This window comes from Trichoplusia ni, chromosome 1 (assembly GCF_003590095.1).
Source record: "Trichoplusia ni isolate ovarian cell line Hi5 chromosome 1, tn1, whole genome shotgun sequence".
NCBI classification, from domain to species: Eukaryota; Metazoa; Arthropoda; class Insecta; order Lepidoptera; family Noctuidae; genus Trichoplusia; species Trichoplusia ni.
Genome location: NC_039478.1, coordinates 18,405,425 through 18,424,703, shown reverse-complemented (window position 1 = coordinate 18,424,703; position 19,279 = coordinate 18,405,425). Strand labels below are relative to the sequence as shown.

Genomic DNA, 19,279 nt, shown 5'->3' with positions numbered 1-19,279 from the left:
TTTTTTAACACTTCATATCTTTTGTTCTAAATATATATCTCGATATTAAGACTTTGCCACCTTCATATGTTGGTAACCGTCTCTTTTTCTGTCTACTAAATAGGTCACCAACACTTTTACAACCCCTACAAATCGTATGTCTTGGTCAGGGGCCGATGAATTACTGAAAATTGTATTAAATTGATACTATTCGTATTATTGTAAGCATTTTCCTAACAGGGGTGGAACACTCACGGTCAATACCGTTAATTTCCAATTATTATGTTGGCAAAATTCTTAATAATATAGAAATAGTTTTAAATTTAATCCAATTGCGATTCATTCAGCGGCCATTGTAAATAGCAGTATCGGGGCCCTGTTATTAGGACTAATTAATTAGAGTGAATGAAAAGTAGCATTTTATCATAACTTAACCATTCTAATGTAGGTCTTTAGAACTTTACGAGTATTGCCTGAAATTGACCGATACAGTCTTAGGGGTCATGTTCCATTGAACTGAAATCTGATTTCGTGTTTAGTAGTCTCGTGTAGAGGTTAATGTGATAATATACTAAGAAAAAGTATGTACCTGTAATTTTAGGGCAATTGTGTGAAATTATAGAAAAATTGACGTAAAAGCGATTAACACCTCAATCTAAGGCCATAATCTAAAATATTTTACTTTGAAAAAAAAATTACTATTGATAGGTAAATTTTTAGGCTCGTACACAAAGGCTAGACTACTAGAATCGTAACTATTTACACACCGCTATTTGTCCATCGGATTTGGAAATTCATTGTATTGACCATGAGTGTACCGTCCCATACTAAATTTCCAAATATTGTGTAGGAAAAATGCTTAAAAGAATACGAAAAGTGTGGTTTTAAGACTATTTTCATCAATTTATCGGTCATTGTAAATATCAGAATAGGGGGCCCTGATCTAAAAATAAAGATCGAGGTAAGACAACGGTTACTATGGGCCTAAACTTGTCGAGTGACAAAAAAAATTGTCAAACGATTTGCTATTTTTACTTGGGTGACATTTAAATTTTAAATTTATTTCACATCGAAACCATTTGCTTTTTAAGATATTTTGTACGGAACCCTACGAGTCCGATTTTTATTTGACCAGCTTTATACTTAGGTACCAATTCCCACAAGTTGTCATTTACAAAAACACTGTGAACAAACATAGATGCTTAATCGTAAAAGGAGTCATAAAAATATTGTAAACCATATTCTACAGCGCAGGAGCGTAACTGACTAAACGTGCGAAATATTATAAACATCAAGTTTTGTTTTGCACATTAAAAATAAATGAACCATTATGTACAGTATCTTTATTAATAGGGTCTTCTATCCTACCTACATATTCAAATTTAGAACGAATGCAGTTATGACTTTTTTTTTTAATATTGCCAGTATGTCATATTAAAGAGTATTAAAACCTTTTTAGTTTGGTGATACTCGAATCTACAAAATTAAAATTTGTTGCTGCGTTTATGATTATGTTTATATGGCTAAATAAGTTACCTAAATACTAGATTTGTTTGAAAATGTAGCGTACGTGCCAGTAGGCAATCGTTTTGGTAGATACCTACCGTTCAAGTAGGTATACAGTTACGATACGACAGTTGTAAAGATTACCACATGAATAACTCTTAAATTCCTTATCAACGAGATAATAACATAATCTTCATGTAAAGGTGGATATGTCGAGAGGTTTATTTTGACACCAGTTTAAGATACATTTTATTTGAAGTAAAGATAAAGCTTACGAGGTTACAATATGAAAGTCGAAAGAATTTATTATTAAGTAAATAATTATAACATCGTATAGCGTATATGTATTTGATTTTTCGCTTTGTTAGTACCTACGTAATGCCCTAGTCTCTATGAAGTCTGAAACTAAGTAGAGATCAATAAATTAATTGTTGTTGGTGTAGATTGCCTACTAACTACTCGTTAACGATACCTAATATTCAGTTTAATTAACTTTAACCAAGTTAGTTGCAACAGCCACTATTTCTGTTTATTAGCACTTACAAAATAATCGCAGTAGCTAGAAGACTGTAATTTCCGTTGTAAATGTTGACAGGACCTCTATTACTTGTTATTTTAATAAAATACTTATTATTATTTTTCAGTAGCACAAATTACCAAATAACCTTTTTTGAGTCAGTATTTTTTTTATATCTTTTCTATGGCATGGAAATTCTAAAAAAAAACTAATATGTAGTAAATGTTAAGTCAGTTTCTAAATACATCAATAAGGTATTCAGACAGACACACATACACATACAAAACAGACTATATATTCTCCATGCATATTATAGAGGAAGGTATTGTACAGCTCTATCAAACAATCTAAAACCCGTACGCGTGTTCCCACGTGAGGTCCTAATGTCGTTCATTAGATCGCCGATAATTTAAATAACATCTATCGTAAAATAAGATAATAACCCGATACACTATCAACACGATAACTTCATATAAAATTCCACAAAATGTCCCTTGATAAAGTTAATATAATTAACGTGGGAACGCATAAAATATTTTATGTTTTTTTTTTATTGTTTTCAACAAAGAAAATACGTATGCATATTATAATGACATTATAATCTTATTGTTTTATAAATGGGTTACGGACTTATCTTTACAACTGACCGATCAACCTCTGGACAGATTATAAGCGGAAAAACAAAAGACAAATGCTAGATAGTATAATATTATTTTATGCAATGTCGTTATTTTTAGAGCCGGAAAGCAATTTCCTTTGCCTGAAAATAATAAAATACATATGTGTTCGATTTTTTTTTGCCGCTTTAATTTTTTATTGGTTGTTGGCAGGTTGATATCAAGGCTTTTTGCTTTTAATTATATCAAATATGTCTAAACAACTTGTAAAACAATTAAATAGTAATTATTTCATGAAAATAATCCTTTGGTATTATCTTAATCCCAATATTTGACAAATGATAAGGTTTATAGACAACATATCTTATTCTTGTTTGAAGTGTGTTATTTAATAATTAAATGGAATGTTGTGTGTTTAAAATGATAATATTTTTAAGTGCTCGTTTAAACAATCTGACATTCATGCAACTATTTGTAAACTTAATAATATGTAGGTATTAAACTTTTAAGAATAAAAATAAAATATATTATCCGAGTTATTTGCGTATAATTATTTGTACTTTGCCTATCTAACATTATTTTATCGACAAATTGTAAGTATTATATTTATAAAAGATATTTGACAATTGACGATATTTGCTACTTTATCCTTAACCTAATTATATTAGTATTAAAAGACAATAGCTTACCCTATCAAATCAGCGAAAACAAAAAAACAGCGTCGCTCGTAGCCACAAAACAGCTCCAAATTCAAATAAACCGCCAAATTTCGTTTACTCCCGCGTGAATTTATTTTTGTAAATCGAACTAATAGAGATTACTTCCGATTTTTTTTTCACGCACGCGTAAACTTTTTAACGGCCTATATTGGCAAAGGCACGGCAGTGACGGCCAGTGTCCGCAGCACGTCAACTCGACTGACTGTCTCGCACAAAGCTGCATTTACAGAAAATATACGGATATGTTTTACGAGCTGACGCATGCGCTCTACAACCGTGTTTAGTTTTGCCGCCTGTTTTGCCCGTAATTTTTAGTTTACATTCTCACTTTCCTGTACTTTTCATAAAGTATTCTCGTTGAATCTACTTCTAAACTAATTTGATCAAAATCTGTATATATATTTTTGTTTGCGTGACTGTATTATGTTAGTAAAATCGGAAGTACAATGACCTGAAGGCTGAAATATATTTTTCAAGTAGAGCTAGATTCTTTTTTGTTTCTATTTGCGCGTTTCCTTTTTTTTGCTTATGATTAATAAAGGCCATGTAATTAGATATAGTATTTGAAATTTTAAAAAATGTCAATACTAATATGAGTTGACAATACTGCGTCAATTTTATTAAAAAAAATGTAGGGCCTCATTTTTTGCGATTGACAGAAAAACACAATTGATGACTGTTTATTATTTTACTTTGTATACAAGGTAATAAGTTAGGACATCATACGTTTCCACTAGGTAGTAACAGTTTATCCCTTTGAGTCATTCGTTATTCAGGCGATCAACGCGGTAATATTAACTGATTACGATTTGATGTCACTTCCTAACTAGGCTTCATACAGGTAAAATGTACAGGAAAATTATATCCTGCAGTTCCTTATGGATGTATTTATCAATAAATTAAGTAGAATATAAAAATCGATAAAAAAACATGCAGTCCTTGGTAGATGTAGTAGTAGTTTTGATTATAATCTGCATTAGTATTGTAAAGAATATAATTCGCTGCCGAATGTTATTTTTTATTCGAAAATTGTTGACTGAATCATAGTGCCATTTTAGCTATTAAGGCATTACTTTAACAAAATTCTGTACTACCTCAAAGTACCCAAAATAAATAAGATCTAAAATACTTTCCAACTTGATAAATACCTAAATTAATATCCATCAAAAACAATCAAACTTAAAACTAAACTCCTTACACAGAACATAATTATTATCATAGACACTAATCTTAATTTTATTCATACAATCTCGAAGGCAGAGGTCGTATCGGTTCACAGCCTAGTACATTTCCTTTGGACACACGCGTACTATCGACAATAATACATATTTTTATTCGTGGCACAGATAAGTCATGTAGAGATAGGCGAATATTGTTAAATGTAGATTATATTGTAGTTTTTGCTTAATCACTATGAAATTGATAAGAATGGTGACGCTTGTCGGAGATTTTCTTCTGTGCATTTTTAGATAAGTTTATCAGTTTTAGCACCTAGGTTGTTTAGAAAAAGGGGTGTGATCCACACGTTACTACCCAACAAGTTATAAGTAGCTATTTTGTAGCTTGAAATCAGTTTTTTAAGTCTGTCAGTAAAAGCCGGTTCAAGTATTTATTTACGGTAAAAAAAAGTATTTTTGTTAAGCCCAGAACACGAACGCTATCAAATAGAGTATTTACAGTGAAGTGACATAATGTTTATGTTCACAATCTCGTTTACATTTAAAAACAGCACCGAATGCTATTTTGTTTTTTAAGCTCATATTAAGGCCTTTGTAATATTTTAAGGCTTTATCAAACTGTCCTCTTGGGATATAAGGGATATATTCTTGACGTATACACCTTCATAGCCACCACAGGAACAAAAGAGCAAAGCAAAAGCACACACGTTATTAATATTCATGTTGGTATCATTAATATGTCGTACACAACTACCGGAATAGATAGGCAGATAATTTTACGACACTGTCGACCGCTTGTTATTACCAATAAACATTTACTTCCGAACTACACAATGTCCACTGTCAAGTGTCAAGTTTAGCGATGATTGATCAAATATGGCGGCTAAATCGTGGCGTTTTGAAGTTATGGTGTATTATTTATTATTTTTACGGTATGATAGTGGACGTTTGTGAATGAATCGATTTTGTTTTGAACCCTTGATGCAAAATCACCCTGCTGATTTTAATCGGAATTCAAAACTTCCACAACGTAACTCTCCTTTTCGGAAAACGACTATGAATTTGAATATCGCTAAAATGTCATAATTACGATACACTGTTTTTTTTTCCATTATGCCATAGAAGAAAGGCACTCGGAAAATCTTGATAATTTTTAGTAGAAACGAAGGAGCACCTTTGCCAGGTCAGCCGAAAATATGTGATTAGAGGAATAGGAACCAAATTTCAAGATGTGTGATGATGACCTAAAGATTAAAAAAAATAAGTCTTGTTCTAATTTTAAAGATATTTACATTTACATTTTATTTACTATCTGATAGATCTTTGAAAGACCGGAAGCTATGACGTAAGCGATTCGTTTAGATAAAGCCGGCCTGTATTCAGGTATGTCGGATTTACAGACTGCAGTTATATCTAGATTTATAGTATATGCAGTAGGTACTTCCGCCACAATACAGTGACTGTGTAAGAATTGCATACATAATTAGGGTTGTCAATTAAGCAGAAAACAAACTGCTGTATGAAAATGAAGGTAAATTATTTGGTGCATTTTTTTTTTCAATCTTGAAGTGATTCTGTAGTATTGACATTCGTTAAATAATTTTGACGATGTTAAATAATTTTGACGATTTGGTCATTTTTTTTTGTTTCGAATTCATACTTATAACTTCTGTTAATTTAAATTAGATACCATTTCAAACATTCTTTGTGTACAAACGATTGATCGACAAATGTTGATTTTTTTTAACAAATTTACGTTTCTAAAAATATGAATGAAAATGAGAAAGATTATTGATGGAAGGAGTCTTATTCCGAGGCAGGCAGTACTTAACAAGCTATAAGTTAAAAAAATTAGCTGATTCTGGAAAAAAGGATAAAATTCATCGCTTTAAATGTCAAATCCACTTTTTTAAGATACATAGTATTAATGATACCCTAAGTTGTGTTCGACAACCCTACAACATGAATACAGGTGAACACGTGTACCACAGTATTTTATTATATTGTTTATGTCATTACATGAAAATACGAATGTTTTGTAACTTGAGGCTTAACTATTCTGGCATTAGAAACAGCGTGTGTTCTGTTTACATTATATATTATCTTTGGGGGCACGTAGCCTACGGTAAAACGGGGTGAATAGAGTTTCAAGGGGTGAATAGAGAATAGTGTTTTTTAGGGGGTTACATGGATATTTTCTTACATTAAAATGCTTAGACACAGTTACTTTATGAAATACTTGTGAGTTTGCGTATAATCTTTATGTTTTGTCTAGTTAAGCGTCCAAATTTTAATAAAAACTCTGTTTCTATCCACCCCAAAAAACCCTCTATTCACCCCGTTTTACGGTACATTATGTGCAATAGGCATGATGACTACATTTAAAAAGTAAAATGAAATCTTCCCTCCGTTTAGAAAAGTCTCACCTAATCGCGATGTAAGTAGATTGAAGTCGCATGCAAAGAAGTCTAGGTTTGTATCAATGTTTAGAAACGTAATTTGTCCACTTTACTCTCTTTAAGTTAAAACTCTCTTTTAGCGCGCGGCCATCTTTGTTTGAAACTGTAATATATTTAAATGCGTAAGCGAATTAGTTGGAATTTTGTTAAACGATTTAAATAAGGTAAATATTTTGAAAATATATTTATTACGTAGGTACTATTATTGTTGAATTACGATGTAGACTTTGTTCAGTTAACATCATCGGTTAGTGACGTCACAGGTCACTGTTTAGCTGATGCGGAAAAGTATGGTACGGTGAGTAAGTGTGTAAGTTGTTATAAAAAAAGCATACAGGACACTCACTTTTTAGCAAACATTAAAATGTGATTAAAATTTGATATATGAATTTAATTCAATAATAATCTCAAGTAACCAATCATAATACTTGATAGATTGACGTGTTTTTATTGAGTTATTCTTGTAAATAGTAATTAATCAATAAGTGTGAAGCTCTAAGTATAGAATAATATAAAAAAAAACAGGTGCAATAAGTCGAAATGCAAACAATGTATGAACTTCGAGCAACGCGAATTGATCGACGACCTTCAAAAATTTGAACTAAAAGTCATATAAGCAAACGGTCAAGACTAATTATTCAAATAAACATGTCTTTGGCGACAAAAACTCGACACCCTCCACAAAATTAATTTATTATACGTTTCTAGAAGAATCTTTCTATTTAATACCTACACTACCTACATTTATATGTAGAATAAATCAAAAGGCGATTTCAAACTTGACTGAAGTACATTTTAGGTTATGAGTAACGTCCATCAGTTTTTTCTATCAAGAATATCTTCGACACGCACATAATAATAATTAAGTAACACATAGAAATGAAATTCATAAAACTCCACTTCAACAAGTAACACAAGTCATGCCTTATGCGGAATATCAACAACTTGGTTTAGTAATTTCGGAAAAATACTAACAAAAACAACGACCTAAGCAAACAATCGTAAAGTTGATACCGAAAGTGCAATACCATGCCTAAAAAAGGTAAAAATATGAGAAAGCAAGTCATAAACCTTATGCCGATGGGACCAAACACGATTAACCCAAAAAGGTTCTATAAGACCCTAAATTTCTTTACCAACCAATATTTGTACACTTGTACCAACCCTCAATGGTATTTTTGTTAGTCTTTCTTATATTTACGCCATTTGTATAAAAGGCAATGCAAGACTTCTGTACATGACGATTTGGCTACAAAAATACAAACGCCATGCAAATAATAACTGTTCCATCATGTTCTATTAGAATGTAAAAAACCCTTTACAGTCTTTACAATATTAGACGTCGCGAGGGATTCAGTATAGTTCTTTTAAGAGGTAAAATATACACTTTCTCTATGCTATACTAATGATGAACAACGGGAAGGATACGAGATTTAGGTAAAAATCCCACGCACACCGCAAAAAAGGCGTGTGTCATTACGAAGCTGAAATGGTCGGGTTAGGACAGTTGCGTTGTCTAGTGTAGAGGAAAAGTTTCATACCAATCCTCTTTTCTAAAGGCGTGGTTTACAAAAACTATGTGAATCATGAATGACAACGTTTAATGAGTAAGTAGTCCAGATACCTGTGTGGCCTTTTTACGCACCTGGAAAGTACATTTCAAAATGCCTACGTTTTACTTAGCCTTGGTTCATTGTCCGATCAAAAACTTGGCCTTGAAATATCAAAAGAGGTTTTCATTTCATGTCGTATTTCTCTTCAACCGGTTTCTAAATTTGAAATTATCGTGTACAGGTACAATAATGTTGTTTTTTTGCAAACAGGAAAATGTAAAAAGTTCGATTTCTATTCTTTTGTTTCAAAAAATGTTTTATTGAAGTTTTTGAACTAAAGGAACATGTTTTCCGTCATGTTAATACTATTATTAGGGCCGATTTTTCAATCGCCAGATAATTTTTATTCGACGAATGACGTTTTGACAGCTTTTGTATAGAAAATATGTCAAACAGCCATATTTATTTCTCAGATAAAAGTTATCTGACGATTGAAAAATCGGGCCTTAATGGAATATTTAACATGAAATATATTGAATTAAAAATGCACACAACTAAAATTCAGTCAGTTAAAAGTTGTCTGTTATAATTTGTTGATAGGCTATTGTTCCTTACGTATGAAACAAATGACTAGTGTCGAGTTGTATTTATAAAGTAATTATCCTGTAATCTGTTTTGTCTTACGTTATCTTGTTGCATTTAGGTCGACAATAATCATAATGACTATATTTATACATGGTAAAGTCCCTGCAAACCGTTTTTTTATTTATAACAGTAAATTGAAGTAACAACGAAAACATTTTGAAGAACAATTACTTAAAATATTTGCTGATTTTAAAATTAGACCAAGGCCAAATAAATGTTTAAGATAAAATTATCACTTGTATTTGAAAATAAATAAATATTTCGTAAGATATGTATTGTATTGTTACTATTTCGAAATTATTTAAGCTGGAATCTCACTAAGATATCGTCTTATCTTAAAGATTTTGAACTACGCCTAAATCTTGACATACTTATAACGAGAGTATATTTTTGTAGTATATTAAAAAATAATGTTTTGAAGGAGATTTTATAGATAACAATCATCTTTATCAAATAAAATTAAGTATGCGTATAATTATAATACGACGAAAATTAAAACAAATTAAGTGCCGGTAAAAATTATGATCTAAATACACAAAAACGTTATAAGCTAGCCATAAAATAGATTTACGTACCCCATAATATAAAGAAGAAATCTTCTTCATCGATACCAAAACCACATTTTCCACGACCATGATTTAAAAAAAACAAAACAGTCCACTAATATGATTGAATTAAAAAAAAAAACAAATATACGAAATCACTTTTTAAACCATTACATTTAAATTTAAAAAATTATTTGTTCGACATTCAAAAGTCCAAGACAATTGAGGGTCAACTTTTCTTGAAGGCTGTCGAAGCTGCAATAGTTTCCTTGAATCAGTTCTCATAGTATATATCTCAGGGATCTCGTTATTTTCCTTATACATCTATACAATTTATACAAATACACACAAACTTTGTAATATATATGCAGAAATTGACTTCGACAACGGGTTGTAGCGATCTGGTTTTAGTCGACTTCGAGTTTTGAGTGTGACATGACTAAATTAGTATTTAGATACGAGTGGGTTCACAAATGTGTTATCTTCGTAATTTGAATTTCATGGCTCAATTAAGTATATAGGATTCTACTGAATAATATTTTAATTTCTAAGTATTTTTCTTCTGTGGTGGTATTTTGAGTGTCTATTTGTTGTGACTGGTATTTTTGCTACATCAATGGGGAATATGCACGTGACTTAAATATGGACAAAATATATTTTTTTGTAATATTTATTGCTACTGAAAACACACTATACAATTATTTTTAGAATTTATTTTAATTTAATAATGAAATTTAATCATCAAAAAGTGGCTGTTTTGAAATTACCGCGCAAATTTTCGAAACGCAACACTATTGGTGGAACAAAACGTGACGTCAGTTTTACACGAGACGTCTGCTGTCAACAAGCTATTTGTATGGTTTCTTTTTGGAGGAATAATTGTTATTGTATTGTATCCATGGTAATTAAGTCGATATTCACTCACTTTATTTATTTTTTGGTAATTTTGTAAACCAATCACTTTGCTGTTGACATCGAACTCGTGTAATGGTGACGTCACGAGCAAGCGCGCCAAAATGGCCGCGTTTAAATTGATCGCGATTTTAATATTTAATTTTTTGCATAATAGTTTATATTTTGGACGTGATATTTGTATGTTTGGTAATGTAATAACTAGTAGAAACATATAAAAAATACAAAAAAAATCATGCATATTCCCCATTGCAGCGTCATTTTCAGGGCTTAAGTAGGTAATCGAAGTGTATATATGTGTGTTTCATATAGGTACTTTATTTTTTATTAATCTATTTTTTCATTCTGTTTTATTGTATTAACGTATTTTTCGGGTTTGTTTTTGTTTTCTCGAATGGGATAAAAACCGTCTATAAAATAGTCTTTAAAAGAGTAGCGTATAGTGTGCTAATCAACATTGATCCAGCTCTATGAGAAGAGGCCTTTGCCTTGCACCCTCGACAGTCTAGATTATACATAAAGTTAAAATAAACTTTAACTTCTACGATGTACTCAAATTAATTCGAAGATAGGATCTATGAAACAAGAATAAAACCAGAGACTGGTCAGCAAAGCGTATTAACAATACAGTCACACAATCATAAGTCATGAAATTAGCATAATTTAAACAAATAGACAATGTACAATAATAGGTTTTTCCAGTTTAATGTATATAACTTAAAAACACGACATGTGGACATATTTAAGGTTAATGTTTTAGGAGCTACAGAAGCAGAAACTTGCAGAAAAACAATGCTTCGCATAGATATAACAAAGTTTATTTTTATAAGTTTTATTTATTTAATAAAGAATAGAATATTAAGAAAACACGATGTAGCTTTCCTAAGTTAATTAGCCTAATAAAAATCCTTCTCAAATAATAGAACTTCAGATTTGACTTTTTTAATTATGCAAAGGAGAGAATTAAATTAAAAAATATATCATGATTGTAATAGTTAGCATGAGCAGGAAAATTTGACTTTGAATGTTAGTTTACTGGTTTTACCAAAGGGGAAAATATTAAGTGAGAAGGAAATGTCGAGTTTTAATATTGTTAAGAAAGCATAAGTTGAGAGGCAGCAAGCTCGCTGTATAAGTTGTTTTTTATTCATTCGTTACTTATCTATACTTCTATACTAATACTAATATATAAAGCTGAAGAGTTTGTTTGTTTGTTTGTTTGTTTGAACGCGCTAATCTCAGGAACTACTGGTCCAAATTGAAAAATTCTTTTTGTGTTGAATAGACCATTCATCGAGGAAGGCTTTAGGCTATAAACCATCACGCTGCGACTAATAGGAGCGAAGATAGGTACAATGGAAAATGTGTAAAAACAGGGCAGGTATAAATCATAACTTATGACTTCTACCCACGGGAACGAAGTCGTAAGTAAAATAAAAAAATTACGTAAAGTACATACCTACTCTTAATTTTTTATTGAATATATTGAAAACTCTACAATTTGAGGGAGGCTTTGGCCAACAGCTGATTTGATTAATTATCAATAGACGAGATTACCTAATACTATTTGAATTCGAATGAATGAAAAAAAAAAGGAACCTTTTCTGGCGATGTATGACAGTAAAGATTTAAAAAAAGGAACAAGGAAGCGAATCATCTTATACGCATCCATCTTATTTTGGTAATAAGGAACGCACACTCCTTGAATACTATTGAGTTTTCCTTCAAGATAACGTCACCTTACAGGAAAATGAGGTAATGCTCACGCACTTGAACTTACCTGGCTTTCCCATCCTTATGACGTCATATAACACCGTTATTTTTTAAATACGTGTTAGATTTTTCCCTAAAAGTATTTTTGGAAGGATTTTTTGTAGGATTTCTTACCAATTGACGTTTCACATAGATAGAAAGGTTTTCTTACCTGTGAAAAACAAAAATATAATTAATTAAATAATTAATAAACTCCATAGCAGGCTCTACGTTATCGATTTTTATATATCGCGCAAAACAGTTATTCGGTAATCAAATAATTAATTTACCTGGGACTAATATAAATAATATATTTATAATAACTGTATTTTGAATTCATCTACAAACCATAGGTACCTTCAAAAGATAAATGTACCAAATCTGACATAGTATGGAGATATCAACAGTTGTAATTATTTGATATTTGATAAATACACAATTACAGTCACGACTGGGTGGTAAATAAACTTATTTTGGATTTTTAGGTACTCGAATGCTTTTTAAATTGTTTAATTTCTCTTTTGTTTTAATTATGGATATTGATATGTCAGTATATAGCATTAGTAATAACAATACATCCGTTGCATAGTCTTGTACATTTAAAACAGCCGTTTAAAAATGCTAGAAGTACAACACACAACTCACATTATTTACATGTTGCACTTAAATAAATGACGGAAACCAGCTATTATGATGAATCATCACACATTATTTACAATAATTACTTTAACACCCACATACGTAACGTCAAAACTGACTTTTCCTCAAGTCGAGGTGTAATCGAGAAATTATTCCGTATAGTATCATAAACTATCGATTTGGCTGTAAATAAATTCCCCGGTTCGTATGAAACAAAAGACCTACAGAATACGTATCGATTTTATCGTAAGCATTCGTACTTGGCCCACTTATTTTTTTTTCCTATCTTATAAGACCCTTGGACAATTACACTTTAACAGATCACAACTCAAGGTTATAATAAGTATTATTGACTGTCTTTTTAATTACGCTTATAATTATGATGTGACTGGCTGTAATTTATTGCTCAGGAAAAAAATACGGAAAGCTGATAATTATCAGGAAAAAAATACAATTAGTATTCGAAATTAGAATTGATTGACAGTTGTATTACGAATTTGCAATAATTGTATGGGGAAGTTATACAGAGCAAAATACATAGACAGACAAAACCTAACCTTTTATTTTGTTTATTTACTTGAGAATAAATAAAGAACAAATTAAAGTATGAAATAAGAGATGATTAGAGCGGTCACTGCCCTACCGTTGGACTGAAATGAACAGGTAAAAAGAATTTTAGTGCCTTAGTATGTACTATACTCAAAAATTAAGTACTTAGTGTGAATTTCTTAAAAGGTTAAATTAAATTAGGTACATTAATACATTTTACTAAGAGAGAGAGGGGGAGGCCTTTGCCCAGCAATGGGATCTAAAGCAGGCTATATAAAAAAAAAACATTTTACTACAAAATATAGTTGCACAGCATTAATCGTATAGTAAGTAAATATAATTTTCCAAATACGTGGAATTAACGCGTAGCTAGTATACCTAGGTTGTTTTGAAAACATAATGCGTCGTAGTTTAGTATCCTAACGTCCTAACAAGTTGTTACTCACACTGTAATCACTAGGTTTAGTGACTGATTGTATATATCTAACAATAATGTGGACTTCAACTTACATTTCTGAAATTACAGATAAAATAATGCTAGCGCACTTAGGAAGCGCTGAAGGGCGCGCGATACGGGATGCTGGCTACCTATCTTGAATAAATTGAATTAGATTTTGTTAGTTTTTGGGCAATTATTTACGTAAGTGCAATAAGATTTTTCTTTAATATTTTTTTGTTTTTCTGTTTACATAAAAGCTGTCCAAGGTTTAAATAATAGGGACGAAAAAAAATTGAAAAAAGTTTTTATCAACTGCACTAACAAGAAGCAATTCGTTTTATAGAATTAAAATAAAAAGAAGTAGAAATCATAAACAATTTAAATGTCAACGAATATTTAAATCGAATAAAAAAACGTATATTGATAAATCAGGATAGACCACAAACAAGAAAAAACTGGATTTGTTGTTGAATCTTAAGGATACTATACTTTTTTGGTGAGGCTCATTTATGATCTAATTTGAATCTAAAACGAAATCATATTATCATACTTGTGTGGTAACTATTAAATATTATTATAATACAGCTTTGCTTCGCAATAAAAGAAAAAATAGCTATCAAATACTTTAAAATCCTATCTGCAGCAGTGGACAGCTATAGGCTGAGATGATGATGATGGTGATGATTTTAAATCCTACGCACTACTACTGCTAGTACTACTAATTATATTTGCTTCGTATCTATCACAATTTATAAATATTTTCACACGTTTTGTTTTTATAAATGTGTGTGAAATGTGAATTAAATGTTTGTGAAACAATTCGCGACCGAAGGTTTGACTTTCTTTATTCGGAAGTAGAAGTTCAATCAATCAATCAATCAATCAGCCAATCATAGTCCACTGCTGGACATAGGCCTCTCCCAATTTACGCCACAACACCCGGTCCTCCGCCTTCCGCATCCAGTCCCCTCCAGCGACCTTTCTCAGGTCATCGGTCCTGAAGTTACTACAAATCTATCATAGACAATAACCATAGAAAATATGTTTTTTCCATGTTCAGAGACCAAATTATCTAAATAAATTTTGTAGTTTTGTAACTGTCAGAATAAGTAAGTGTTACCTTTTCATTTCCCGCCACGGTCCCTATTATAAATAAGCACAATCTCCATTCAAACAAGTTGTCAATCCTTACATTGCAGCATTGTATACAAGTCCGTGAACCAGTCGCATCGCAATCCAGTGCCTATGTCAAGGTCGGCGCGCGCGCAGCGATGCGGGCGTCACGTAATACCTAATACGCATTGTACACGTTTTTGAATTATTCAAATGCTTCACGTGACATTTTAATATGTATTTCACATAAGTTTGAAATGAAATTGTATTTCTGTTTGCTATCTTACAGAGCGGTTTAGTCAACTTTGAAAGTACTGAAAGTATTTCGAAGAACTTTGTAGAATTGACCTTTTAAGGGCTCTGCACGTAAAGGATATAAACGGAACTCTATTACAAAGGTTACGCTGTCCGTACGCCTGTCACCGGGCTGTTATCTCATGAACCGCGATAACTTTACAGTTGATGCTATAGCTTATTTCACAGATGCTGTTTCTGTTCCCATCATAACAATAAATAATGATAGAGATCAAGGAACGGGTCATAGAAGAGTAGGTTATCCTTTTTCAGACTTTTTCTCTAGAGTCCGTGTAAGGAACACTTAGTGTAGCGAGTCAGAATGGCACTTGACCGGTTTAAATGTACATTTCAAATAAGCAGGATATAAAAAGTGCAGTCTTTTGAGTTCAACGTTCATTTCAGGTAGCTTTCAACTATTGAGTATTGATACGAACCAGAGCAGTCCAAACAATAGGATGTGGTTGGAGAATCAATATTTACACTATCGCTCTATCGCCGTCTCAGACCAACGCTGTTTACTTTACAGTTTACCTAGTAAACCTAACTGGTGACATAAGCTGCTATAAATTCTAGAAACTCTTAGTTAAACAACAACTATCAAGTTACATAGCGCTTATTTTGCTTCAAATCTTGATGAAATGCTCGTTGTTTTTATTGTTTAAGTAAAAACAAACAGTTTGATCTAATCATATTAAAAAGAAAGTATAAAAAAGCAAGGAAACTGCTTATAATCATTGGCTATTACATATTTAGTTAACTAGCAGCCGCGCTCGACTTCGTTAGCTTGGTTATGTAGTTATAAGCTTTAAATCAGATTTATAAATAGTTTTAGAATCAGCATCTTCTCCCTTTTTTTGCAACATATTTAATTCCTGCTCTCCTCATATTAATTATTAAATAGCGTAATAATGCATATCCTATATCCTTACCCAATAACTGGAATAAGTTTTCGAATCGGACCCGTAGTTCCCGAGATTAGCGCGATCAAACAAACGAACAAACTCTTCAGCTATTACCACGTCTATTAATACAGTCTATGCTAAACATAGACTGTATTAATAGACGTGGAAAATGGGTGTAAGTCTTCAGTTTTAAAAAGATGTCTCTTTTGCCTTGGATAAAAAAATTAGAGCAGGAATGAAAAATTGTAGAGTCGCACTATGCATGCAAAGAATCCAGTCTAGGCATCCATCTTACATGAATAAGTAAACAACATATGTATTTATGAGAGCAGCTAGCTGTTTCATAATAAATAACAATAATTTAGAATGTAATGCACATCGTTATGACAACATACTATTCCGTATTACACACGAGACACATGTAAAATTAATATTACCTAAGTACCTTTACTCCTATTATTTAAATCATTTGTTTTAAGTACATATGTATAGTAAATAGTGTGTAAATTGGTCCGTCACGCTTCCTTGTTTCACACGTAACGCTAGATTATCGTATATTATTTGAAATGTTTGTTTCTCTACTATAGCTCATCATTTCTTCAAGTACCAGCACGTGAAAGTACGCAAAACAAAAGGTATATTAATCAAGTACTCTGTACAAAAACAATAGAAAAGAATTGAGATACTCCTCCGTGTTGAAGTCGGTTAAAAAAATCAAGTAAAATGTTGCCAAGACGAGCATAGCTGGGTCCCACAATCAAGAGCTTATGAGATATTATCTTAAATACATAAGTTTTAAATTCTAAACGAACCAAGTTTACAAGCTCTATGCTCATCAAATATTCTTTGATGCCTCACACTAAAGAGAAAAAACAATGTTCATTACTTGTCACCCGTGCCGTCTAGACTGGACTAAGTGTAGATTTTGTATCTCTAATATTATGAGTTAGAAACTCTTCTCGTCTGATGACCTTGTCTACAACTAGCTTGACTAGCGGTTCTGCTTGCATGTATGCCAGATATCGAAGTAAAAAGTTGTCTGGAACTTTCTTTAAAGCTCAGACGATATTTCTGTCAACTTTAAATCAAAGTTGATGATCTACAATATCGGGTAAATGGACGCAAAGAGCTTTTGAATGGTGAGTTATGTTCTTGACGATTTGTTTAAGGTCTTGAGGGTCCCCGGTGGCCGACAAACAATGCATTAGACTATTAATTTTAATTTAATTTTAATTATATTCAACGTGTCTTCTTCTTTAAGAAAATCATGACACGCCATATCATAACATGTACGACATCATGTTGCAACGCAATAAAATGTAGAGACTCGCATAACTTATTTATTATTATATTTGAATAAGTCACCTAGGACTCGTTTTGCATTAAAACGAAGTAGTTTAGCAAAAACGGTAGTTCTATGAGTATAATACGGATACTCTATAGACGATATCTTATCACCATAACTTTTATATTTATTGTTACCAGAAGCCCCCACCCCCAGGCTTACATTATTACATTACTTATCAACATGTGAATTGATTTCGACATGTCAGTTCTTTCATTTGTATATGGGCTCGGGTTGTCCAGCATCTTTTAAAATGCGATTGTAGATAGCTCTTTGTAGAGCGGCGTCTTCCTTCCAGAATGGCGACAAACGTACTTTACGACGTGTTGGTAGACCCCCAAGCTACCTATTCTACCTAGTGCATAAGTATATTACTAGTCTGTTCATACGTGGAATAACAATTTGATCTGGTAGGTACCTACGTAATAATTATTTTCCTTGTATCGTGACAAAAATAACTAATTTTCTGTTAATGTTAGTTTAAGCGTATGACGCATTATTATCGTGTAGGTTGAATTGATATAAAAATATAATTTTCAAAAGTATTTTGGTACTCTTTTTATGAAATTCAAATGCTAAGAAAATATCTGGATTTCAATATTTAGCAAACTTATTTTAAGATAGAGATGATAAAATCATTGAAAAACCATGTAAAGGAACATAATCTAAATACATTATCAAAAAGATGTCAGGGCACATAACACTTGTAAATTCGCTTCTATACTTCGACTCCTCGTTTTACCATAATCGACCATAATCAATAACTATTTACGTCGTGTTAAAAACAAGTATCATGTATGATAATTTTCCTTCAATTAGACCATACTGTAGCAGGTTAGAGACAGAGTTGACATTACCTCGCTAACTAGATATTGTGATAACTACTATATTATATGTAACCTACATATCGTCAGAGGGTAACATTTTCATCTTTGGTATGGAAATGCTGTCTGTTTCCATACCATATCCATAATCTAACTACTAGCTGTTGCCTGCGACTTCGTCCTTGTGATAGGTAGGAGGGTAGTAGATAAAACGTCTGCAAGAAAATTGTACGACTATAAATTTAGATGAAAGCTATGCTACCTTTCAAGTTGAATCAAACTGCACACGGTTTGAAAATTGGATTGAAATCGGGAAAGTAGTTTAGGAGTCCATCGCAGACAAACAACGTGACACGTAATTTATATCTATACTAATATATAAAGTTTGTTTGTTTGAAGACGCTAATCTCAGGAACTACTGGTCCAAATTGAAAAATTCTTTTTGTGTTTAATAGACCATTCATCGAGGAAGGCTATAAACCATCCGCTGCGACTAATAGGTGCTAAAATACAATGGAAAATGTGCAAAAAAACCGGGCAGGTGTACCTAAATCAAAACTTATATCTTCTACCCACGGGGACGAAGTCGCGAACAATAGCTAGTATTTGATACGCTGAGTTATACTTTTCTTAGTTAGTTCAGAATCATCATTGCAACATACAAAGAAACATACGAAAATCACCGAAATACTTAAGTTCTAGGGAAAACGATTGACTGTCATTTCAATCGAAACGAAATTGAATGTAGAGAAAATCGAAGGAGAAAACCCGTTTTCGCACATTGCCTGG

The 19,279-nt window shown here is 31.9% G+C and overlaps 1 protein-coding gene across 4 annotated transcripts in view; it reads right to left on the bottom strand.

Moving 5' to 3' along the window:
* LOC113497880 (facilitated trehalose transporter Tret1) overlaps window positions 1-19,279 on the bottom strand; it is a 54,520-nt gene that overhangs the window by 15,829 nt on the left and 19,412 nt on the right. Inside the window, exon 1 of one of the 4 annotated variants that reach the window (XM_026877688.1) lies at window positions 9,749-9,837. The exons of 2 other annotated variants lie outside the window; for them this stretch is intronic. In XM_026877688.1, the coding sequence (XP_026733489.1) occupies window positions 9,749-9,808 (60 nt within the window). In that variant the 5' untranslated portion in view covers window positions 9,809-9,837. Of the gene's footprint in view, window positions 1-3,308; window positions 3,565-9,748; window positions 9,838-19,279 lie in introns of those variants that run through there. One more of the 4 variants, XM_026877697.1, reaches the window with a different exon arrangement.